Source organism: Artemia franciscana, chromosome 13 (assembly GCF_032884065.1).
Source record: "Artemia franciscana chromosome 13, ASM3288406v1, whole genome shotgun sequence".
In the NCBI taxonomy this organism is placed as follows: domain Eukaryota; kingdom Metazoa; phylum Arthropoda; class Branchiopoda; order Anostraca; family Artemiidae; genus Artemia; species Artemia franciscana.
The window spans coordinates 48520357-48547945 of record NC_088875.1 but is presented as its reverse complement, the minus strand read 5'-3'; the positions used below and the strand labels follow the sequence as shown (position 1 = coordinate 48547945).

General features: G+C 34.5%; 1 protein-coding gene across 5 annotated transcripts in view; it reads left to right on the top strand.

The window, feature by feature from the left end:
* Positions 1 to 27589, top strand: part of LOC136035032 (uncharacterized) — a 321337-nt gene that overhangs the window by 151394 nt on the left and 142354 nt on the right. For all 5 annotated transcript variants that reach the window (XM_065716624.1, XM_065716625.1, XM_065716628.1 and 2 more), the window contains one exon: positions 21575 to 21719. In XM_065716624.1, coding sequence (XP_065572696.1) covers positions 21575 to 21719 — 145 coding nt within the window. The remainder of the gene's footprint in view (positions 1 to 21574; positions 21720 to 27589) is intronic.

Sequence of the window (27589 nt, the reverse complement as noted above, 5' to 3'; positions counted from 1 at the left end):
GATATTATAGATATAAGTCTCCAGGAAAAGAGTAATTTTTTAAATGGATTAGTAGAATAAATTTACTATGGAAACGGTCTGAGACCGTTATTATGAAATTCGTACTGTACTACTACTAGCAAGTCTTTACAGCACCAGGCCGCCTGAGGCCAACACAGCTGTGTAGGTACCTCCTCCATCACAATTTCAATAAATTTAAACACCCGTTCCATTTCCATGGGACGGATTTTTACAAATTTCCATCCATCCCAATAAATTATATTTTATATCATACGTTTAATATTACATTCTTATCATATTTTAATCATCATATCTTTGGTTAAATTCTAGATTAAGGGCTTTATGAAAAGTAGCTGAGTTGAGTGAATGAAACTTCAAGACTTTGATTCGGGACCTTAATTGTGCCATGGCGAAGCACTTTGAAGCATCTACATCCACCACTTCCTCCTCCACAGGGCACTGACCTTCGATGAAATCGTACCAACATTGTTTTGTTAAAGTATCAAACAGTTCGTGGTAACGAACTGTAGTAAGGAGCGACCCGGCTCAATAGTAACCAAAACTAAAAAAAATCGAGTTTTGATACCAATAGCTACATCAAAAGAATTGGATTTTAATTCTGATGTTAAATATATATGTTTCATCAAGTTTAGTCTTACCCATCAAAAGCTACGAGCCTGAGAAAATTTGCCTCATTTTAGAAAATAGGGAGAAACAACCCTTAAAAGTAATAGAATCTTAACGACATCATCAGATTCAACATCAGATTCATCACACCATCAGATTCAGCGTATCAGAGAACCCTATTGCAAAAAATTCAAGCTCCTATCTACAAAAATGTGGAATTTTTCATTTTTTGCCAGAAGGCAGATCACGGATGCGTGTTTGTTTGTTTGTTTTTTTTTCCCAGGGGTGATCGTATCGACCCAGTAGTCCTAGAATCTTTTAAGAGGGCTCATTCTAACGGAAATGAAAATTTATAGTGCCCTTTTTAAGTGAACACAAAAATTTGAGGGCACCTAGGCCCCCTCCCACGCTAATTAGTTTCCCAAAGTCACCGGATCAAAATTCTGAGAAAGCCATTTTATTCAGCGTAGTAAAAAAACCTTATAACTATGTCTTTGGGGACGACTTACTCCCCCGTAGTCCCCGTGGGAAGGGCTACAAGTTACAAACGTTTACCAGTGCTTACATACAGTGTACATACGTTATCAGGGGGATTTTTTGGTGGGTGAGGAGGGGGGGGGGTAAGAAGAGGGGGATATGTTGGAGGAATTTGCCTTTGAGGAATTTATTATGGGGAAGAAAATTTCCATGAAGGGAGCCCAGGACTTACTAGCATTATTAAAAAAAAAACAATGAAAAAATAAATATGAAAAAGTTTTTTCAACTGAAAGTAAGGAGCAGAATTAAAACTTAAAACGAACAGAAATTATTACGCATATGATGGGCTCACCTCTTCTTAATACCTCGCTCTTTATGCTAAATTATTTTTAGTAATTTCAACTATTTATTCTACGGCTTTTGTGATTCAGGGGTCATTCTTAAGAAATTGGGACACAATTTAAGCTTTAGTGTAAAGAGCAAGGTACTAACGAGGGGGTGAACCCCCTCATATACGTAATAAAAACATGAGAATACAGAAGTTCTTTACGTAAGCTAATTTATAAGTTACATACATATTTTACTAATAAAAACATTCGTAAAAAATTAAAAGTTCTAGTTGCTTTTCTAAGTAACCGAAAAACCGGAGGGCAACTAGGCCTCCTCCCCCACTCCTTTTTTGCTCAAAATCATTCGATCAAAAACATGAGAAAGCCATTTACCCAACAAAAAAAAACGCAAATTTCGTTATAATTATTCATCTGCGGAGAGTCAAAATCAAAACATGCATTGATTCAAAAACGTTCAGAAACTAAACAAAAAAAAAACAAGTTTTTTTAACGGAAAGTAAGGAGCGACATTAAAACTTAAAACGAATAGTAATTACTTTGTATGTGAAAGGGGTTGCTTCCTCATCAACGCCTCGCTCTTTACGCTAAAGTTTTTTTACGGTTTTAAAAAGTAGAGTTAAGAGAAAGAGTCAAACTTTAACGTAAATAGCGGGGCGTTGGTGAGGAAGCAATCCCTTTCACATACAAGTAATTTCTGTTCGTTTTAAGTTTTAATGTCGCTCCTTACTTTCCGTTAAAAAATCTTGTTTTTTTTTTATTTATTAGCCTTCAGGAATACGTCTATAGCATAAATGAGGCGAAGAAAAATGTTTCAAGACTCAAGTCTTTGTTAAATCATAATTTCAATAATACTTCATAATCTAAAAGTTTTTAAAGCTCTTGTGAAAATGTTTCTAAAATTTGATAATAAGTCCTATTATGGCATAACGTTCAATTCTTATCACCGTTTTATTTTTGTCATTTCACTTTTTTTTATCACCGGTCTTAGAAATGCATCATTCTTCAGGAAACAGAGCGTTGAAAGGCTTGTAGATAGTTGACAAGCCTTTCAACGCTCTGTTTCCTGAAGAATGATGCATTTCTAAGACCGGTGATAAAAAAAAGTGAAATGACAAAAAATAAAACGACAAACATATATATATATATATATATATATATATATATATATATATATATATATATATATATATATATATATATATATATATATATATATATATACATGTATTTTGATTTTAATCCACTAATAACAAAACGTAAATAGCGGAGTAAACATATAAATAAATAAAGAAAGAGACTGACTATGAAGAAGTTTATTTTTTCCAGCAACTATATATATATATATATATATATATATATATATATATATATATATATATATATATATATATATATATATATATATATATATATATATATATATATATATATATATATGAGTGTACAAATGTAGCCTATGTTGGAATTTAATATTGGAATTGTATGTTGAAATTTTAATGTAAGCATTATTTTTTAAAATCATGTTTAATAGCGGAGTAAACATATAAATAAATAAAGAAAGAGACTGACTATGAAGAAGTTTATTTTTTCCAGCAACTATATATATATATATATATATATATATATATATATATATATATATATATATATATATATATATATATATGAGTGTACAAATGTATCCCTCCAAAATTCTAAATTGTTACTCTTTTCATAAATTTCTTGCATTTCCCAAGCAAGTTGCGTTTTTAAGGTATGCCCCCTTTTCCTCCAAAGAATCCCCGTGCCCATAACGTTAAGTAGTGCTGAAATATACACCTTAATTGATTTAGCATCAGGAATGCACCTAGGATTTTTTTTTTTGGGGGGGGGGGCAAAGCAAGGGAATGGATTTTTGAAAAAAATATCCCCCCTTCAGAATCCCTAAATTTTCGTCAATTTTTGGGCCGTTCATGCTCAATTTATCAAAATAATTTCTTCCAATATTTACTAAAAGTATATACATAAAACTACAAAAAAAGGCTGGAAAAGGTTTAATGCTACTGATCAATTTTGATGCCCGTATATTCCCGTATATTGTAAATTTTCTTTGGTATTGTTCACCACTGGTAGATAGTGCATTTCTAATATATTTTCCTCGATGAAGAATAGACCTATGATTTTATTTGCCCCACATCTAACAATGACTCTTTAATCAAACAGTTCTTGGTAACGAACTGTAGTAAGGAGCAACCCGGCTCAATAGTAAACGAAACTCTAAAAAACGGAATTTTGATGCTAAAAGACAGATCAAAAGAATCGGATTTTCATGCTGATTTTAAATATATATTGTCATCAAAAGTTACGAGCCTGAGAAAATTTGCCTCATTTTGGAAAATAGGGGAAACACCCCTAAAAGTAATAGAATCTTAACGAAAATCACACCATCGCATTCAGCGTATCAGAGAACCCTATAGCAAAAAATTCAAGCTCTTATCTACAAAAATGAGGAAATTCCCTATTTTTTGCCAGAAGACAGATCATGGGTGCGTGTTTATTTGTTTTTTTGTTTTCTTTTTTTCCCCAGGGGTCATCGTATTGACCAAGTGGTCCTAGAATGTTGCAAGAGGCCTCATTCTAATGGAAATGAAAATTTCTAGTGCCCTTTTCAAGTGACCAAAAAAATTGGAGGGCACCTAGGCCCCCTCCCACGCTCATTTTTTCCCAAAGTCAACGGATCAAAATTGTGAGATTTTTTTTGTTCCGCATAGTCGAAAACCATAATAACTATGTCTTTGGGGATGACTTACTCCCCCACAGTCCCTGGGGGAGGGGCTGCAAGTTACAAACTTTGACCAGTGTTTTCATACAGTAATGGTTATTGGGAAGCGTACAGACGTTTTCAGTGGGATTTTTTTGGTTTGGGGTGGGGTTGAGGGGAGGGGAGGGGGCTATGTGGGAGGATCTTTCCTTGGAGGAATATGTCATGGGGGAAGAGAAATTCAATGAAAAGGGCGCGGGATTTTCTAGCATCACTATAAAAAAAACAATGAAAAAATAAACATGAAAAAGTTTTTTCATTTGAAATTAAGGAGTAGCATTAAAACTTAAAACGAACAGAGATTATTACGCATATGAGGGTTCTAAAAATAATTTAGCATAAAGAGCGAGGTATTTAGGAGAAGATAAATACCTCGCTCTTTATGCTAAAGTACTTTTAGTAATTTAAACTATTTATTGTATGGCCTTTCTGATTCAGGGGTTATTCTTAAAGAATTGGGACAAAACTTAAGATTTAGTGTAAAGAGCGAGGAATTAACGAGGGGACAATCTCCCTTATATACATAATAAAAATATAAGAATATAAAAGTTTGTGACGTAAGTTAATTCTTACGTAATGGTTTGTCCCCTCCGCAATCCCTCGCTCTTTACGCTAAAGTTAGACTATTTGCCACAGTTCTACTTTTTAAAACAATTAAAAACTTTAGCGTAAAGAGCGAGGGATTGCGGAGGGGACAACCCATTTCATATACGGAGTAATTTCTGTTCGTTTTAAGTTTCAATGTCGCTCCTTACTTTCAGTGAAAAAAACTAGTTTTTTTCATTTAATTGTTCAAAGGTCACTCTTTATTAGGCTGGTCAGTACTACACATGCCTGCACACATGCGGGACTAAGGTATTTTAAAACCATTTACCACAATTGTCATTTGATATATATGGTTTTATCAATTTTTTTTTCGAATCTATAATTTTTGAGAAGTGTATTTCATTCATGCATATATAGTTCATATAAGCTTATTATTGCAAATTCAGAAACAAATAAATAACTGAACAACACTTTTGCACTGGACAAAACTTATGAGGGTTTGGGGTTGCGCGAAACTTCACGTAACTACTTACCTATTTACTCGACTATTTGCATAGACCTCAATTATTTAATTAAAACTATTTTAAATAAACCAGAAATAAATAAACAATAACCTATATATATATATATATATATATATATATATATATATATATATATATATATATATATATATATATATATATATTTATGAAAAAAGGTAAATAAATAAATAACTGAATTAAAAATAATAATTGATAAATGAAAATATAAATAGAATAATAGTAACAAATCCAGTCTCCATCACTCTTCAATACTCAACTCCCCCTCTCCTTCTTCACCCTCCCCTTCAAACCTCACCTTAGTCCCATTCGACCCTTACTTTCCCATTCACACTTACCTCTTCAGCTCCTCTTCCTCCCCTACACGACCTACTAGCCATAATAAAATCCCCCCGAAAAATAACCTTTTAAATTCTTTTTAAACTGAGGTACGTTCTCCACCGCCCTAATGCTCAATGGTAGTTCATTCCATACAGATGGACCAAGGTGTTTCACTGAAAATGAAGGCACGTACCACGACGCAAATCAACAACTATATTATCACTTTGCCTAGTTCAATAATAATGCAGGGCACTATTAATTTGGTAAAAATACTTAAAAAACCAGGGTTTAAACCTTTCATACACTGAAACACAAATACTGCAGCTTGGTAATCTCTTATCTGACCTACATTAATGAGCTTAAGGGACCTGAAACAAGCACAGGTGTCATGCAATACTGGACAAACCTATCGATTATTCTAACAGCTTTATTTTGTAGAACTTGCACTCCTTCTATAGTTACTTAAGAAGTTACTGCTCCATAAGAGGTAACCGTATGAAACATATGGATAAACCAACGAATAATATATAGTTAGAAGTATCCATCCTTTGAGGGAGAAAGTGCTGCAGACGTCGAAGTATGCCTACCCCACGGCAATTTTAATGAAATTGCGTCACTGTGATATTTCCATGCGAGATGGCAATCAAGATAAAAACCGAAGTAGTGGAGATGATAAACTTGCTCTATTAGATTACCAGATAAAGTTACCTAGCCAGACACATCCAGTGGTGTACCAGCTCTACAGAACATCATTAAAATGTGTTGTGAATATTTTACACAATAGACTTAATGAAGTGATAATCTCCAGCCTTTCCAATGCGAGATTCGCTTTTCTCACCAAGTCCTTCACAGATGATGCAAACACAGTTAAAACGGTATCATCAGCAAATGAGATCAGACATACATTTTTCAAATAAAAAACGCAAATGATCAACATATATCAACATATCAACATATATGAGGTAAAGCAGCGACCTAACAATGATCCTCGTAGTACTCCACAGGTCACTGGAAATGCTGCTGAGTGCACATCATTCAACACCACTTCAAGGGATTTCCCTGTGAGACAATTTTCAAACTACTTTAAGCACTTTCCGCGTAAACCTAAAGGCTCTTTTGACTTAGTAGTGCTTGAAAATCAACTGTATCGAATGCTCTGCAAATATCTATAAATACAAACAGAGTTGTTTCACCTCTGTCCATACCACTGTTGACTGGTTCCTTAAGTTGTTGCAAAACGTTCGTCGTCGAGTGCCCTTTGCAAAATCCGAATTGGGTCTCACTCAGCAAACCGTTAGCCTGCAGGAAACTATATAGACGTTTATGAACAACTTTTTCTAATAAATTTCGAAAACAATTGAAGGATCTAAAACGGTCTCCAATTCTCAATTTCCTTTTTAGAGCCATCTTTATGAAGTGGTATCACTTTGGCAACTTTTAGCTGATCAGGAAAATGACCTTTTCAAGTGAAGGTTTAAAATAAAAAGGAGACACGGTAGAATGTAATGCATGATTGCCTTAAACGGTCGAAGAGTTAAGCCGTCCACTCCCGCAGAATTTGATTCCAGAGATTTTATTATTTCAAGAATTTTCATCACTTGTACACGGATCAAAGTGTTTTGCACTTCAACACCACTGTTAGAGAAAAAAACTTACCAATTCCAGACTAATCATCAGGGACGAACCATTCAAGTTGTACTTCATTTCTTCCAATTTCAGCATTTCCGTCAGTCACTTCATTTATCAGTTTCCATGTTTCTTTCATATTTCCTTTACTTTGAAAACTTTCTATCATAACGTTCGGCCATAGCTTTGCGACGTAATTTCTTTACTAAATTGCGCTGTTTTTTTAACAATTGATACGAACCATCAGTTTTATCATCTATATATCTTTGATAAACCTCAGTCCTTAGCTTTCTTCCTTCCAGTATTTCACTCGTTATCCATGGCTTAGGGGGTTCCTGTTTCTTTACTTTCATTGCCTTAATAAGGCATGCAATGGGGACACCCATATCACAAATGGGTGGAATAACAGACATTAGATTTATCAAGTGCTCTCGTAGGGGATTCTTCCTTAGAAAACGCAGGGGTCCAATCGATATTACTAACCTCCTCCACAAGCTTTTGAAGATTCTCTTTTTTCATTAACCTTTACTTTATTTTCTTTATTTGGTCTGTGCAACTGACACTTCATAAGGCTCCCCAATGGAAGATGGTTAGAACCAGGAAAAGCCACAACAACGGCATAACAGAGCTTCAAAACGGCTGAACGAACATAAATATTATCAATTAGGGTTGCACTCTTTCCAAATAATCCTCGTGGGTACATTCATTTATATCACGAATATACGGCAACCAAATATAACCACTCTCCCTCATAGGCTTTAGCTCAACAATCGGTATATCATAATCGCCGGCAATACCTCTTGATAAATAATCCGGAAGAATAAATCGGTCTAGAATAAAAAACACAAATAATAAAAAACAGCTATAAATGGTCGCCTATTGACCAAATATGCCTGATTGAGCAGTCTCAGTTTTGCGCACGTAAATACGACCTTATCAGACCACATACTGTGATTTCCAAACTTATCTCATGAAGTACTCAAAAGATTGTACTTAGGTTTCGTAAGGTTCTCAGCTACAAATAAGCCTGAACCACTATGCTGCTTCTTCGCTTTAAACTCATGGCGATCGATTGCTTTTGATCGAATCGGCACGAGAACATTCATTCCACTTTGATGTACTTCAATTAACGCTTAGACTTAGAAACTTACTAAAAAAAGCATTGGATTTTCGTCAATCCTACATTTTCAATAAATCATTTTCATCAATTTTATGCTACTTGTCAAACAGCATGAATATGTAGAATTTATGACTCCTGATGAAGACTGTTATATTCTTGTCACCTTTTTGACAGTTAACAACTTTGAAATGTCAATTTATAAGTAGAGAATTTGGAATGCCATGTCGAAGAATAACATGAACGCCCATACTATCAATGTTTGCGCATGTCAGTCTAACTTCTTTTGGGGTCATGGGAACATATTTCCCGTGCGTTAGTATATCAACATCTTATTATAATAGAGTAATTACTAAAGTTGTTACGAATAACTTTCTGTCCCTTTTTGGTCGAAAATAAAGAAGATCCTTCTAGTGTATGACCCCTGATGAAGACTTATATTCTTGCCACCCTTTTGACAGTTAATAACTTAGGAATGTCAATTTAATATTAGAGATTTGGAATGCGATGCCAAAGAATAGCACGATCGCCCATACTATTAATGTTTGCACATGTCAATCTAACTTCTTTCGGGGCTATGGGAATATATTTACCCTGAGGCAGTATATCAACATCTTTCTATAAAAGGGTAATTACCAAAGTTGTTTAAATAATTTTGAAACCTTGGTATTCCTTCACCGTTATGTGTTTGGTTGAAATGTGCATTTTTAGCCAAAACTGAGAAATACCCTTCTAGTGTATGGCTTCTAATGACGACTGTTATATTCGTGTCACCTTTATGACAGTTTATATCCATGGAATTGTCAAATCAAGAGTGGAGAGTTTGGAATGCCTTGTTGAAAAATAACTCGAGTGCCCACACTATCAAGGTTAACGCATAACTTCTTCCAGGACACATATTTTTCCAAATATTCTCACAAAACCTATTTATAAACCGTATTTATGATAATTTAAAAAAAGCCATCTTGATCTCAATTGAATGGTTGGTTGAATTTTGAAGTGACTTTCGGTTGTATTCGGTTTCTTCAGTTAATTTTTTGCTTCCGTATAGGTTATTCCGTATAGTTTGCCTACGGATTGTTCTGGGTACCCGGCTGACTGACCGTATTTCAAACAGTAGGTTGTACGAAAAGTGTGGTTCAATCCCGCTTTCTATGGTTATAATGAAAGAAAGGTTGAGATGGCTAGGCCACGTTCTACGGATGAAGGATGAGAGATTACCGAAGATTGTCCTTTTTGGCCAACCGTCTGGGGCTACACGGAAAGCAGGTCGTCCTTGTCTGGGTTGGAAGGATGTCATAAATAAAGATTTAAAGGAAATGGGAACTTCCTGGGAGGGTGTAACGAGGGAGGCTTTAAATAGATTAGGTTGGAGGAGGAGTGTGCGTAGCTGTGTTGGCCTCAGGCGGCTTGGTGCTGCAGTGAGTTATTTGTAGTAGTAGTAGCAGTATTGGTCATTTAAAAAATTCAGTTTTTTCTTTATAATAATTAAACAAAACGCGTTTCCAAAAAACTACCTATCCAGAGAAAATTATCTTTTGTAATTAAGTAATATATAGGATTATCTTTAATGTAAATGTTTATTGCAAAATTAATTTTTGGGATCTTGAATCTGATCTTGAAACCGCTCAAAAATGGTGAGACTGACATGAAAAGTGCACCGTTGGAATCACACTTCTCGAAGACTCTAAACTGAATAATAAGGCAAAAAGATCACTTTTTTTGTCGGGGTAGCACTGATGTGTCTCCTTTTTTTAATTTTGTGCTTTTGTTTTTCCCCCAGAGGTGATCTTGTTGAACCAGAGGTTGTAAAATATTGGGAGAGGGCTCTTTAGAAAGGAAATCACAATGCTAGTGCCTTTTTCAAGTAACAACAGAGATCCTTCCACATAAAAGAGCTGTTTTCGCCCATTTTGTGCCACAAACATCAATTTTTGACCAAAGAAGGTCAACATTCCTAGGAATGCAAATTTTAATATAGCCAATCGATTTCTGATGACATAAAACCTCTAGCCGAGGGTTTTTAGCCCTCAGTTTTCCGAAAAAAGAAAAACTGCTTTTTGCTTGGGTAGCAGCGGTGTGTTTTTTAGGGCTAGAAGGATACTCTAAGATCATGGCGAGAAATTTAATAGCTCATTGACAAGGTAGCTGTCAAAAATAGCTGCTTATTATGAATTCATATGGATAACTGCATCGCTATGTGCCACCTGGTGCCAAAAATTGTGGTGCCACGCGGCACTTAAATTTCTTCACTGCAGGTTTACATCCTTCGGAGCCATTGCTGGTGCATTGGAAGGCGAAACATGTTTACATATTTTATACTAAAGGAGAAAAAACTTTCCTGGAATCAGGAATAAAATGATTTTTCTTGACAATCTGTCTTCCTCGCTAGAGGATAATCCTGACATTGGGTCTTATTAAAATCTCTAAACAACTATCTTAATCACTATAAAGTATGGTGTCAACAAGTACTCGTAATCATGAAGGAAAGCCATATACCCCTAAAAAGGATGAAGAGTCGCGAAGCCAATATTAGGAATCGCTGCTAAGCGTCTTAAATTGGCTAATAAAGTTCACATAACCATCAACGGTAATCAAATCAAAACCATAGACAAAAAAAAGACCGAAAATCACTGACCAGATGTCTAAGTAATCCTTGAAAGTCGCTCTTAAGTTTGTGTGTGTGCGGCAGATGTCTTTGAAAAAGTGGTAACAATCATGAGCGGTGTGGGACAAATGTAATGCCATTGACAACTAAAAATGGGTTGGAAATCACTCTAAAATATCTCAATAACTCTTAAAATACGTCTGTCAAACACCAACGGGGTGAGGTAATCGTCCCCGCCTGGGGTTGGGTGCAGCTTGTTTAGTTTTTACTTCCATTCATTAGGAAGTCTCTTAAAAAAGAAGAAGAAGAAAGAAAAAGGCAGATCTTTAGAATTTGAACTAGCTTTCGACAGATCCCTATGTTTTGTATAACCTGCTAAGTATATAACCGTCTATCAAGAATTCTGGAGCTATATATCAAGTTCATGGTTTACTTTAACCAGTTAGAAAAGGATGTTTAGTTTCTTAACTTATCGAATCTGAATAAGGTACTAAGTCAAGGAACGAGAAGTTAAAATCAAAGGAACACAAGTTTTGAAGTTGTGAATTTCCTGTAAACTCAATTCAGCGTAGAATATGAATTAAGGTGAGTGCTCCATATCTACATAAACAGGGATGCCAATTCACGAAACTTTGGGGGGTGGAGTGAGGTTGAGCGAGGATTTTTTCTATTTGTTTTAGCGAAGATGCAAAAAATTCTGTGTTTCAAAAGATAAGGGGCAATTTTGTTTTTTTGTCGCTTTCTTCAATTAAAATGCTAAAAAGGTATTTTGACCGTTTTTTTTTTCTTTTTTATAAAGAAAATCAACAGGATGAGATTTTTGACACTTATAGGTTATATAATAGACACTATAGAATTCTGATCGCGGATGATGCGAACATGACACAAGAAACTCGTCAAGCAACTTCTTTATACGGCACAATTAGCTTTGGTTTGGTTGCAAAATAAATTGTAGCTATATTTTATTTAAGTATTTAGTTTGTATTTTGGTTTGGTTTATGCAAGCAAATTTGGGCTATATATTTGCACACTAGGGGTGGAGTTGTGGTGGTAAAGCATAGCATATATTAAATACAGCAATGGTTAGATTAGGTATTTAATATATGCTGTGCTTTACCCCCCCCCCCTATCCCTTATGTGCAAATATATAACCCAAATTTGTTTCTAAACTATTATATATTCATCATATTTTGTTTCGTTTCATTACCATTAATCGAACTTCACTTCCCAAGTGTCTATTATATAACCGATAAGTACCGATTTTGTTATGCTATGCTCAATAAATCTATCAATGCATATATATTTTTAACCTAAGTGATAGGCTATTTTGGGGGTTGAAACCTCATATATTGTTAATTAGTCAATAGCGCCTTGGGTAGCTCTTGTGTGTCCTGTTAAAAAGTGTCTCTAATAATTATTGATACCCGTTTATTAGAACCGCCTCTAGTTTCTTTCGCTTAGAGTTTAGGCCCAATAGGGTAGGTGGCAACAACTCTACCCCAATATGGTAGCTTTGCACCGTATTTTACTCTAATAGCTTCAAAACATCTTTTTCTTTATATTTCCAAACTAATAATGCCTAATCTGTACGTAATTTATCAATCCTTCAATGGCGCTTACTGAAAAACTGGATTATGGAGATACCACATTTTGATCTGGGACACTTAACACTAAAGCTAGGGATCCTTGAAAGACATCCTTTACGTTTAGGAGGGCAGTATACTATCGTTCTACTCTTACATAATTGAAAAGGACTGAACTTATATTTAATTACTGAAATACGTGTCTAACATGGTTAGGGAGGTTAAATTTTCTTACAATATTATTTCGTTACTATGGTGACACTTTCTAAACAGAAACTGGATCTAATCATACCACTTAATAACCCCTTTAGATGAAAACGCATTTAATTAGAGAAATGGAATATCTTAGAGATGCTGTTGATCTTGGATTACTTCGTTAAAAAGTTTAATAGCTCCAGAACGGCTCTAAATGCAAGGAAATTTTGAATGGTGGATAAAATAAAGGAAGTAATTTTATCTTTTTGTAGTAAAAAAAAAAAAATGTATCACGGTTATGGGCGTCTAAGTTTTTTGGTGGGAGCTGAATCTCAAAAATACTAAAATGACGGTTTCTTGCTTCTAACAGCATTTCAAAGGTTTTTAGTGGATTCTCAGCCCCTTTTTCCCGCAACCAATACTTCGGGGCTGAATTTAGTCCTGAGCCTCCCTAAAGTTTGGAATGCTTACGAATCCGCTTGTTTTTCTTCATTTGTTCCGCATAAAAAACGTGAAACTACTTAAACTTATGTTTCTATCTTCATTTTTTGTGCTATCCCCTATCAAGCATCGTTTATAAAATTGGCCTTCTTCTTGCTTTCTTATCACGTCAGGTCAATTTGTGTTCAAATGGTATGTAAGCTCAGATATAATAGAGATCCATTATATCCTCTTATCCCAGTTTTCTGGAAAACTCTCGAATGTAAGAATTTGGGTGACCTCTGTTGATATGCTGAAATGGTTAATAGACAGTTCATATGTAGTGTTTAGAGTTTGCCTGATTCGAGCTTGGTTTTAAAGTACTATTTGAGATCACCTGCTGGCTAAGCTAGAGCCTAGAATCTGGTCTCAGGCATTTACTAACGATTTTTTCTGGGGTCGGGTAATAATAAACAAAATTATTTGATAGTCAGTATGCTTTAATTTCTTTTAAATGATCTACGAATCGGAAGCCCGCTAGGGGGTTTGACCAGGTTTCCCTATCTCACCTTAGGCTATGGGTCGGCAACCCTTTTTTTGTAAAAGGGCCAAAATTTTGAGCGGGGATATTACGCGGGCCGCATTTAGGTCACATATCACTACACTGTAATGTAATATTGTAGGTATACCATAATGATTAGAGTCTACAATATTTATATATAAATATTTTAGGTTCAAAAATGAAACGTTTAGTGTATATTTTTACGACATTTATTGTAGTTAATGCAATAAATGAAATTTTTGTTGTTACATTTGGCCTTCCATTTTTTTTAGATTAGCTTGTATTTTTGTAGTAGAGACGCGTAGTATTGCGTCTACATGTATAACCGAGAACTGTTTGTTTTCGATAATTCAGAATTGAAAAAGTTTGCTCACGAATATATGTACTAACAAACATATTAATTATTTGATGAGCAAAAATTCTCAAATCCTAGCAGCTTTCAGAGAACAAACTTCCATCGAAACCCATCAAGTTTGTTTTTTTCCTTCAAAGCTATTTTAAGAGTGGTATTACTGCATATCTATGGCGTTGATTTGAAAATCACTTGGTACATTATTGACAGCCACTGCGAAAGGGGTTTCGAAAATATCCATCTTACCTGAGATCTTTCTGAAATCAGCAAACCGGTTTTCAAACTCAGTTTGAAATTGTACTAATGCAGTTTTCATTTTAATAATTAGCCAAAGAAAATTTGAATATATCTGGCTAAATCTACTTTTTGCTCGTAAAAGTGTATTGAGTAGATTCATTTCTGTAATCAAATCAGTTTAGAACCCGAGATCTACAAACCACTGGGTGTTGTAAAGTTTGGGTATTATCTTTCCTTTCATCTCTATGAAGTTACATATTTATTTCTTTAAATAAAAAGATGGTTGTACTGATCCTCGGCTTAGCCATCTTATTTCTCAGCAATACATCACGCCATTTACATCACCGGAATTAATAGCAGATATAACGGTATTCATTATTTCTCTTCTCAATAAAACTTTGTAACACAATACTTCTTGATGGACAATACAGTGAAATGTATATGGAAATTTAAGTCCAGACTCTAGAACTTTGCTGTTGACTCTTCCAACAACAACACCTTTATTATGACCGCTCATGTTTTTCCGCCGTCTGTGGTGATGCTGATTAATTTGTCCGAGCTCAAGCCGCATGAAACCAGACCTTCTTCCAAGTGATGAAATAAATCCTTCCTCTTTGTAGTGCCATTAAGACCGCATTTTTTAAATAACTCCTCATATTCATGAATGTTTGCATCAATCCCTCGTACAAATACTACGAATTGTGCCGTATCCCACACGTCCGTACTTTCGTCCATCGCAAATGGAAGTACGTAAAAGACTGCGCTTCATCCTTAAGTTGTTTATATAAGTTAGGTAGGTAGGTATGCGTTTATTTCATCAAATAAAAATTACTAAAATTGCACTTACAACCAATAATATGCTGCTCAATTTAGGGACCTAAAATGTCCCTGTTCAGTAGCAAAACTACAACAAATAAATGATAACTATTCATTCAAAATCAAACAAATACGCAAAAAAAAAAAAAAAAAAAAAAAAAAAAAAAAAAAAAAAAAAAAAAAAAAAACAGACGAAACACTATACAATCTCTAAACAGCCATCTCTCATCATAAAAAAAAGAAAAAAAGGGAGAAAATTTTAACCAATATAATTTATAATTTATTCAAAAAATAATTTTTTATTCTTACTTTAAATAACATAAGGTTTTCAGAACACCTAACACTCTCTGGAATTGAGTTCCAAATAACAACACCTACATGAAAGTTAGCACCCAAGTCTTCGATGTGGCGGGTGGAAATTCGAGTAGAGGGATTCATGTTTTCAAAATTTTTCTGTTCCGGGTATATTTCCTCCGCAATAGCTAAGACACTCCTTGACAATTTCGCTGTGGGTGACAATGCTGTGCTATTATTTCTGCCACTTTTCAGCTGGCACCTACAGCTGATTTGCTTTTTTTGTCTCAACACTAAAGATTTTCTGCTGATTTTTTAGTGATGATATGATCATAATGATTTTATTATCTCGAGATTCACCTCTAAGACAGTCAAATTTAGTTTTGTGCTCAATATCGTAATGTCACTTCAAGTTATATTCCTTTACTACGGAAATACTCATTTGACAGATTCAACACACAGGTTTTCTTTAAATTAAAAAATAAATGTCCTTGCTTCATTAAAAATCCATCTTTTGTCAACGATCTTTTTTTAGAAGCCGTCATGGGTGTGCGAAAATAAGAATAAAATGTAGGCATATGTATATCTATTCTTTTACAGCAGCTTACCACCCAGTTTATCCCTGCCTCTTTAGGTTTGCTCCGGTTCTGAGTAATTGTCTTGTTGTTTGGTATTGCAATGTAGCTGATGCAGACAAAGTCACATGCACCGGCAATTATAATTATAAGTATTTGGGGTTTCAGTCGCAATCAGTCACAGTCACAGCTTGAAAAAGTCAAAATAGCAATAGTACTAATTGCATAAGTAGTAGTTGTAGTATCCCTCAAAGGTTCAATTTACTGCTCTCAGTTGTTCCTCAGATATTGTTAATACGCCTTTTTGACAACTTGCATCCATAGAGTGCATTCAATATACTATGCAGTATCACCTAATAGTTTCACATTAATGCCCTTAGCCATCCTATATATATTGCAGATAGGCCCTTTTAACATCCGTATTTAGTTATAAATCCCCCTCAACAGGTTCTGAAATATTAACTTAATACGTTTATCTGTTCCTAAGCGTTGTAATATGCCCTCATTACAAACTTGGATGGACATAGTGTCTTTTGATTTAGTTCAATTCCCCAATAATATGCTCTGAAAGTTCCAGCATACCCCCCTTTTTCCTGGGGTATTGTACAAACACCCTTTTCACAATCTGGATATTATTGTACCTTTTAGGTTAGTTTTAGTCTCGCTCTATTTTCCTTGAAGATTGATACTTAATACCTTATTCTGTTCCTGAGACATCGTATCTACGCTGAGACATCGTATAGGCCCGCGTAGCGCAGGTACCGAACTCATAATTCTCTGCCTTTAGCCGGGCATATGCCAGGCGAGGGGTAAATCATCCGACGTTTCCTGTATTGTTCCCCAAGATTTCTCCTGGTGCCCATTTGGACCTTGTTATACTCTGTCTAAGTATGCAGAGTCAAACCTCTTATCCTCATCCGAACAACCAGCTACATCAGGACTCGAATTGACTTTCCAAATGAACCTGGAAAACTTGTCATCTTCTTCAAAGTCAAAGCCATATCAGGGCAACTGCTGGAGGGTTTAATTGTCTGTACTTCAAAATGAATTTTTCAATCTCTGATAACTTCAACCTCTTGGTAATTTAGAAATCTTGGGCTCACGGATGAGGGATCATTATTGGAATTATCTCCGCTTGTCATTTATAATGGTATTATGCACACTGGAGACTACATTTCTGAGGTAAATGCCGAGAACCGACTAATATACTGTTTTCATAGGGAGGTTCATCAGGGCAGTATCCGCTCTATCACGCTTTGATCCTCCTGATTTGTGTTGTCCTTTGTCCTCCCTTTGAGAAGAGCTTTGTAAAAAGTTTTTGGCATTTTGGCATCAGATGCGAGCCTTGAGTATGCGAAGGGGTTTGAATAAGCTTGAATTTTCGAAGCAAGGAGCCAGGTATATGGATGAAACTATTTTTTTTTAGTTATTTGAACCGGACATAATCGGTTATTTTTAGTCATATAAGCGGAAACTCTTTTTTTTACGGCTCAACTCGATGGGTCACCGACTTGAAAAATCACATACACCAAGTGGTACATGACAAGTGCCACGAGTGGGCCAGGCGTGGTAGGATTGTGGTAACTCTGCTGCACACGTGGTGCTCCTAGATCTAGACCAGGTGGCGGAAACTTGGCTCCACTTTACGTATTAAAGGAAAATATAAGATATAGAGAGGGGGAGGAGAGAGAAAGAGGATAATGTTGAATTTACTCTGCAAAAGTGGATGACCGTACAAAAATCTACTTTCTTGCTTAATATAACAAAAGGAAGCATTTTTCTGAACCATTGTTTCTTTTTACTTTTGATCTTCTTGTCTCCTTTGTTTTTGCATTTCATCTTCTTGTACATGTAGATTCTCATAGCAATTAAATTATTTGTATTCTTTTATTGAATATAATAAGAGATCTCTCCAACGAAAATAACAGGGAATTTTCTTAAGCGAACTCTTTATTCCCCCCCCCTCCTCTTTTAGCAATGTTAAGTGATGAGGCTGATACGCCATGGTATATGGCTGTAGTTTTTGAATCTAAAGCTCTATGATACGATGATTTATTAGAGAATTGTATTTTTTTCTTAAACAAAACCCCTCTGATTATTTTTCATCTTTCGGTTGCGAATGAGCTATATTTTAGACTATCTTCATAAATGCCAAGGTCATACGTTAATACGTATAAGTAATGGCTACGTTATTTTGAACTGCAAATTATTTTTGTAAGACAGAGTTTGCCGACGGCTTCAAATTTGTATGTGAACTAATTAATGTACTAAATTTGTATGTGAACTAATTAATGTACTAAATTTGTATGTGAACTAATTAATGTACTAAATTTGAAATTAATTTTTTTTAATGGCAATGCAACAATATCAATGCTTGAAAGTTATTATTCTTCTAAAATTCTGAATATATTTTCTCAGAACAATTTATTTCAGTTATTTAAAACTGAACTAGAGCTCGAAAATTGGAGGAAAAAAACTAACAAAGAAGCTCCCAAAATGACTGGAGCATATCGATTGGAGCCTACATATCGATAGATATCGATATGTATTGGTTGGATACATACATATTGATTGGAGCATACATAGCTCACATGAATCGATTCATAAATTATGTGCAGATATGAAAACTTATCGCTTCTCTGATAATGGTTGTCATTATCAGGCATGAGAGAAAAATTATCCTGTCGCAAGCCATTTTAGTCAACTCCCCTAATGTAATTTCTTTCCAGGTCGTGAACAAACTGACCAGAACAAATTCGAAAATCAATTATAACGACCACAATCCCTGGTTGAAAAATCATCATATTCGTTTTATTGTATCTTATCCCTCTTCTTATATTGATGAGGGGGATTTCCGCACCGATCTGTTAGAATTAAATGAGTGGAAACAGTAGGCAGCTATTGCCAAACTTGCTGTGTTGACTTCAACTGCTCTTTGACTAACAGTGACTCAGTAGGGATTGCTTTCTCCAATTGATTAATCACTTTCCTGTAACAGATCTTATTGTACGCGCCTGTTCATAAGTAAATATGACAAAATTTCCTCTCAAAGGAAGCTTTGAAGAACCTTACCTTGGGTCAGACTTGCCAGAAAAAAAAAATACAAATATAAATAATGCCGAAGACTACACTGCCTCTCCTTAATACAAAAAATAAAGAAGGTAATATAATAAGGGAATTTTAAAGACAGTGAATTATAAAAAGGAACTAATTGAATATTTCGAATATCTACAGATAATTGGATGCTTGGATCTTAAACCTTATTTTAAAGCATAATAACCTCTTTATAAAGAATTAAATAAAAAAACAAGTTTTTTTTAACTGAAAGTAAGGAGCGAAATTAAAACTTAAAACGAACAGAAATTACTTCGTATATGAAAGGGGCTGCTTCCTCACCAACGCCCCGCTCTTTACGCTAAAGTGTGACTCTTTCTCTCAACTCTTCTTTTTAAAACAGTAAAAAACTTTAGCGTAAAGAGCGGGGCGTTGGTGAGGAAGCAGATCCTTTCATATACGAAGTAATTTATGTTTGTTTTAAGTTTTAATTTCGCTCCTTACTTTCAGTTAAAAAAACTTGTTTTTTTTTATTTAATTTCTGAAGGTTTTTCAATCAATGCATGTTTTGATTTTGGCTCTCCGCAGAGGAATAATTAAAACGAAATTTGCATATTTTTATTTGCTAAATGGCTTTCTCATAATTTTGATCGAATGATTTTGAGAAAAAAGAGCGGGGGAGGAAGCCTAGTTGCCCTCCGATTTTTTGGTTAATTAAGATAAAGGCAACTAGAACTTTTAATTTTTTAGTAAAATTAATTTTTTATTAGTAAAAGATATACGTAACTTATAAATTAGCTTACGTAAAGAAGTTTTGTATTCTCATATTTTTATTACATATATGAGGGGGTTTGCCCCCTCGTCAGTACCTCGCTCATTACACCAAAGGTTAAATTTTGTCCCAATTCATTAAGAATGACCCCTGAATCACAAAAGCCGTTGAATAAATAGTTGAAATTACTAAATAAACTTTAGTGTAAAGAGTGGGGTATTAGGAGGAGGTGAGCCCCTCATATGGGTAATAATTTGTGTTCGTTTTAAGTTTTAATGCTGCTCCTACTTCCAGCTGAAAAAAACTTTTTCATATTTATTTTTTCATTGTTTTTTTTTTCTAAATAATGCTAGTAAATCCTGCGCTCCCTTCATGGAAATTTTCTTCCACCATGACAAATTCCTCGATGGAAAGTTCCCCCTACCTATCCCCCTATTCTCAACCCCTCCCCCAACCAAAAAATCCTACTGAAAACGCCTGTACACTTCCCAACAACCATTACTATATGTAAGCACTGGTCAAAGTTTGTAACTTGTAGCCCCTCCCACGGGGACTTTGGGGGAGTAAGTCGTCCCCAAAGACATAGTTATAAGGTTTTTCGACTACGCTAAATAAAATGTCTATCTCAGAATTTTTATCCGTTGATTTTGGGAAAATAATTAGCGTGGGAGGGGGCCTAGGTGCCCTCCAATTTTTTGGTCACTTAAAAAGGGCACTGGAATTTTTCATTTCCGTTAGAACGAGCCCTCTCGCAACATTCTAGGACAACTGGGTCAATACGATAACCCCTGGGAAAAAAAACAAAACAAAAACAAACAAACAAATAAACACGCATCCGTGATCTGCCTTCTGACAAGAAATACAAAATTCCACATTTTTGTAGATAGGAGCTTGAAACTTCTACAGTAGGGTTCTCTGATACGCTGAATCTGATGGTGTGATTTGATGAATCTGATTGGTGTGAATCTGATGGTGCGTTAAGATTCTATGACTTTTAGGGGGTGTTTCCCCCTATTTCCTAAAATAACGCAAATTTTCTCAGGCTTGTAACTTTTGATGGGTAAGACTAAACTTGATGAAACTTATATATTTAAAATTAGCATTAAAATGCGATTCTTTTTTATGTAGCTATTGGTATCAAAATTCCATTTTTTAGAGTTTTGATTACTATTGAGCCGGGTCGCTCCTTACTACAGTTCGTTACCACGAACTATTTGATTTTCCTGATACCTTTCTATATTTGTCAGGCCTGAAGAAAGAAATCTTCGCTACTAAAGGAGGCTAAAGAAAAAACGTGATGAAAATGAAAATTTAGAAATGGAAAGGAACAAATTAGGGTGTTGGGCAATCGTCTTCCCCCCTTTAGTTTTGAAAAGTATTGTTGCTTGGTTCTTAAAAAAATCACTTATATTTAAAAAAAAATATTTTCCCACTCATTGATTTGTCGTAAATTTTTGCTGCTGCGTAAATGTGACAAGGTATAACTGAGACGATTGATAAAAATTGAGCAAATAGGTAATTCTACATCAACTGAACTAACCTAATATCAGCAGTGAATAAAAAAATGCTCTTGTTATTAAATACAATTCGCTTTAAAACGAGCAAAAAAGTGTTCCCAGAATTGCAGTTTATACCAAAAAATTGTTTGAAAGTGCGCTTTAGCGATGATATTCTATGATGATCACTGTTAATCTTTATAGATGGCGGTTGCATCATTCCTTCCACATGGATAGGCGAATGGCATCAGGCATCTTTTCGGGAGCCGATATCAATAACAGAAGAGACAATTACGTCCAAAGGAAGATGTATCGAGGCCCTTGGGGACAAGGCAGTCTTCTTTGAAAAGTAAGCATGTGAATAAATGGAAAACCTGATTGTTCTATTAATGAATTTTATCAGAAGGTCCCTAGGGGGCTGTATAAGGACCTAAGGGTAAATATAAAGGTCATTGGATATATCGTAAAGAACTAAATAAGACCAAAATAAAGCAATCAGTAGGGGTACACATGTGGAGCCTCCGAGGATTGAACTAGTTCTTTGGGGCAAAAACAATTTTACTTCCCTAACAAGCATAAAAATGCATGTACTTATCCTCATTTTCTTATATTCATTATCTGACAGAAGTACTGCTTATAACCATATTATTTTTACTTTTTGTTCCAAAACCACTTATTCCAAATCTTAGTACGGTTCGAGGCTTTGGGATAATAACTATGGCACTCCCGTCTTCCATTCAGGCGTCTGTTGGGGGGCGGGGTATTATGAAGATAGACTCATCCTAGAGCAATCATAATTATTAAACACAAAACGAGAAAAAGAAAGCACAAATAGAGAAGAAAAACTTTTCATTCTCCTTTTTTTCGCTTTAAAATAAAATTAGAAGTTTTATCCGTTGTTACTTTTTCATTCCGTTTTAATTGTATGCTCTTTGATTGGATATTGATTTGCGGTTTCAAGCGTTATAGGGTACCGCCTTACCGGGCCAAAATTAACTGCCAGCCAAACTGCATCTCTCTCTTTTGGCTTTTTTCGGCTTCCAAGCTATGGAAGGCTTTTTTAGTGGTTCAAGATACAACACAATATTTTTGGATTTTTTCGACTGTCATTAACAAGTTTTTTTTCTTTTTAAAGACGGAAGTCTTTTTGCTGGTGGAAGGCTTTTTTTAAGAGATCCAGCATGTACAAAAAAAAGAAAAAAAGTTGTTTGCTGTTACTAAGAAACAGTTGTTTATTGAGAAATGGAAGCTTGCTGCAGACGGAAGATTCTGTTTAGGCATTCAAGCTGCAATAAAATAATTTAGGCTGTTTGAATGTCACTAAGAAGTAGTTGTGTTTAAAGATGAAAGGCTTACTGCAGAAGGAATGTTTTTTTCTTAATAGATCCGAACTACAACAAAATAATTTCAAGTTTTTTTTTACTTACTAAGAAGTTGTTGCTCGGGATACGGAAGGCTTCTTGTAGATGACAGGCTGTTTGGTATTTGCGTATTATTCAGAACACACTCAATAAGTGAAGTTAGGTTCTTTCGTGAAACAAACTACGATGCAGGTACATTTTATGAGAAAATCCGGTTCCATAGCCACAAAGACAAAACTCAAGGACAAAAGGTTAGGTTAGGTTAGAATTCTAAGTTGTAATTTTACAATTTTGCTAATAAAGTATTATATTTTCATCATATTTGTTTTGTTTCATTAGCTTTATCAAAAGTTTGGGCTATATATTTGCAGATTAGGGGGGGGGGGTGCTAGTGACCCCCCCCCCTAACCTAACCTAACCACCTCTATATATAATATATTTAATTAAAATGTACTTGGGATACGGAAGGCTTGTTGTAGCTGGAAGGCTGTTTTTCGCTATATAAGATACGACCCAAATAATTTTCAGATAAAAACCCCAATTTCTACCTATTTATGTAAGAAAACAGATTGAACCACTTCACAACACTTTCTTTGTTAATTTGACTTTGGAAAAAATAGCACATTACGCCTGTTGAATTATTAAGGCCGGAAAACTGGTCTTACAAATGTCTAAGATTCTAGGAACACAAACACAGACGTTTAGGGACACATACTGGTCTGGCAGTTCTATGGTCCCCCGTTCTCAAAACATGGCCTCCTAGAATGATGTTCAATATGCAAGGTTGGCTAGTCATTTTTAGGGTTTAGGCGCGAAAAAACAAAAGAACACTGAGGGATTTTTTTTTCTTAACAAAAACGGGACTGATGTGACTAAGCGCGATGTTGCTAAGTGCACTTTGCTGCTGCGCTGCCTATTTACAGAAAAGTTATTTTAAAACAAAACAGGAATTTGCTCGATTCTCAGATATTATTCATTCTATAAAGTTCCGCTTGCGTTTCCTTTTAGAGACGCTACATTTTTCTATTAGTATTTTGGCCTAAAACAAGATCAGATCAATATTGCCAACCCTGGTGATTTATCACTATTTATAGTGTTTTTTTTTTATATTGCCTAAACAAAAAAATCACTAACTCAGTAGATTATTCACTAGATTATTGAAGAAAATCACTAAATCAAACAAAAATCCCTAAAATCTAATGACTATTTTTTCACCGGGTGGCAATTCTGGATCAGACATCCACTCTTAATTTTGTCACACAATATGAAAGGTCTGATTTCTGGGAACACTTTGGTGTCTAATTTTGAATTGAATCAAGGCTTAAATTTAATTTCTTTGTCTTTCTGTTTTAAATCCGAGAACAATAGTTTAGTTTTGAGAATTTCTAACAATTGACACTTCCGATTCCCATCTAAAACTAAATAAGGAACTTGCTAAATTTTAAACTCGCTGAGAAATAAAAGATTTTCGGGAATTCTTCTAAATTTTGTAAAGAAATTATTAACACGTTGCAAGAGTCCATCTCGGAGGGAATCAATTTCTTTTATTTATCTCTTAGCTTTTCTTCTTCAATTTTAGAACTTTAACATAATTTTGAGAATGACTTGAAAATGTCGTCTCTACAAATGACTCCTGCCGGAGGCAAAATAAGGATTCAATTTTTTTTTAAACTTCATAAAATTATGTGACACACAATAATTTGTCTAAAGACCACTTGACCTGAAACACGTCTTGAAACTGGAATGTTATCCCAGCGCAGTCAATGCCTTAAATCTTTTTCTCTGTTTTGCTGTTATAAACTATTGAGTGATGCTCAGTTCTGAAAATAAATTATAATTTGAAATTTCCCATTTCGGTTAAAAGTTAAGTTTAAGGACTTACTAATTTCTTTGCTTTTCCAGAAATAAATCATTACCATAATTCATCTGAATTCGGGAAATGATTATTATTAATTACTTAAATAGACTTAGCTCCAACATCGTATCTTAAGGGTGGGCATCAATGTCTTAAGCTTATTTCTTTTCATTTTGAACAGTGGTTCAATTTTAGAAAGCATAAAACGGGAATATGTGTCTTTGGTAAATACAACTCGATATGTTAAGAGCAATTAAATAATAAGAAACATATAAATAAATAACACATTTAGTACACTATCTGAGTAGCCCGAATTAGCGTACTTCAAAAAGATAATCTATTCTAAAGAAGTGTGAACCATGAATAGCTACCAAGGTGTGTATTTAGATATTAGGGTAATCTGTCGCTTTTCAGCTACCCCTAAAAATTTTGCTAATGTTGCCCCCATTTGAACTAGATCAGAACCTACCCAGTTTCTTTGTTTGGGGGAGGGGAGGAAGGGGCTGGATTAAGGAATATTAAATATTGTCGCTCCTTCAGGTAATTTTGGCACGTCTTCGTATAATAGTAGTTAAAATTAGCAAAGGTACTTTTCTGTCAAACAGAACATTATCAAGAAGTGAAGTTATGTTAATCCTAATGAAATATACCGAAGCATGATGATAATATAATGCTTAAGAAAGAAAACTATGGAAACTATAACAAAGAATTATAGAAAGCAGGCAGCACAGAACGCACTATATTAAATACCTAACTTAACATAATTTCTAACCACCCCTAAATATTAAATATTTAATTAAAATATACATATATCGTTGTTTCTTACTCAAAATAAGCAAATCATAAGCGATTCAAACCTGTTTTTGTCGGAATTTGAAAAGCGTAATTTTTTATGATGTTCTGTTTAACAGACAAGTGCTTTAGCAAAATATTGCATTCTCAGAAACTTTTTATCTGTTAAATTCTTTTTTACTTTTTCCCAAAATAATTACTCAAACATCAAAAGTTTGGTGGATATTTATCTGTTAATCAGTAACCAGTACACTCGTGAATTTGAATCTACAGGGACGGGTTGAAATAACTGAGACGCATGAGAGATAAATAGGATATATATATATATATATATATATATATATATATATATATATATATATATATATATATATATATATATATATATATATATATATATATATATAATTTGGGTTGTATATTTGCACATTAGGGTGGTGGGTTAAGTATAGCGGGGCTCCATGCAAAATGTAACAACCAAAACACCAACTAAATATCTGTTAAATTGTAGCTACAATTTAGTTTTCCACAGAGCCGAAGCTAATTGTCTCCGTATACAAAGAGCAACAAACCAGCTATTAACTGGTTTTATAGTCCAAATTCTCGAGTGTGTAGGACTTCAAAGTAAAAGAAATTACTGGTCCCTCCTGGGCCTGTCTTAGGTCTTTTCATACCTGAAAACCTTAACTTTCTAAGATTTTCCTTTGGTTGTTGCGAAATTTTGAAGTTTTTAGGAAAATATTATATTTTTGTGAGTTTTGAAATTTTGAGATGTAAAATAGATAAAAAAAGTTTAGTTTTCACACAATTGTTTTGAAAAACCTAAAGATACATTTCTTAGTGACTTTTTTATTGGCTTTTTGTGTTTTTTTTTTTAATGGTTCTATGCATTTTGTTTGATATTTTTCAAATACACAAAGAAAGTAGTAGCTGTGATGGGAACAAACATTTGTGTTTCTTAAGGAGAAACACAAATGGAAGAGCTAAAATTAACTCTTCCAGTGATAAAAAGTTTCTTCTCTAATTGTTCCATGGTCTGGAAAAAAAAAAAAAAAATTACAATATTATTTTTCTACCCTAATTACTATTACTTCATTAACAACAAATGAGAAACTCCGTCAAAATAATTGAACAGAATATAGCAATACAAACAGTAACTAAAATAAATAAACTAAAAGACTCAAATAAAATAAATAGAGAGAGATAGAGATAGAGATAGAGATAAAAAAAAAAGAATAAAATTTTGATAGATAAACACCTTAAGATGTTCCGTACCATACGTCACTAGCTTCTTGGCGTAATCTTCAGTCACATTTCTTTTCTTACATTTTGCTCCCGCTACTGCCAAAAAACACATTTTTTGTCTGGTCATTTTCATTGAAAATTGAATTCCTTGTTTTTCCTAATTTTTGAAACATAAATAGTTTTGCAACTTAATCCCTTGAGTTCTTTTTTGTTTGACAAAATTTTAAAATAACAAGTGAATACTTCACAAAAGTAAGCAGATATCCTTCAAGACTGAATAGCTGAATAGGCTATAAGTTACTAACAGCTTTAAGATATAGCAGTAGCTTGTGATGTAAGGAGCTTGTGAAGTGAGAAGTAGCTCATGAAAGCCCAGTAGTAGTTTTTGGGAAACTTCGGGGACTGAGGTTCAAACCTGTCTTTTACAAGGTTCAAGGATTGGCCACTCTTGTGTTAAATACAGCCAAAGAGGGGACCTAGCTTTCTGTTGTGACGTCATCAGGCGGCTTTGCGTAACGACGAATTGTCAGTAGCAGGACCTATTTGACGGCATTACATGATATTAAGTCTGACAAGAAACGAAGAAAACGAAGAAGAAAATAACCGGATTTTAAAAACCGAGCTCTGTTAGTTTCTTCACTATATTTACCTGAGAGGTCGTGCCACCTTGAAGGTGGCAGTGCCTGCAATCGCCGAAAAAAAACTTTCGGTGTTTTGTTTAAGATTGCAAAAAAGACACGAGCCCTGTAGTTGAATATTCTGAAAATTTAGTGTTTTTTCTGTTATATGTTTCTCTTATGTTCCCTGTTTTTCGGACAGTGAGGATGGGTTATCGGAAGTATTTACCGAACTATTTGCTTTTTTTCTTCTCTTTCTTGCACTATAATAGCTACCAAGGTGGGTTTGTATTGTTTATCGCACATGGCACATTGCTCTGGCTTGATTTTCGGCAGATAATTAGTGGTA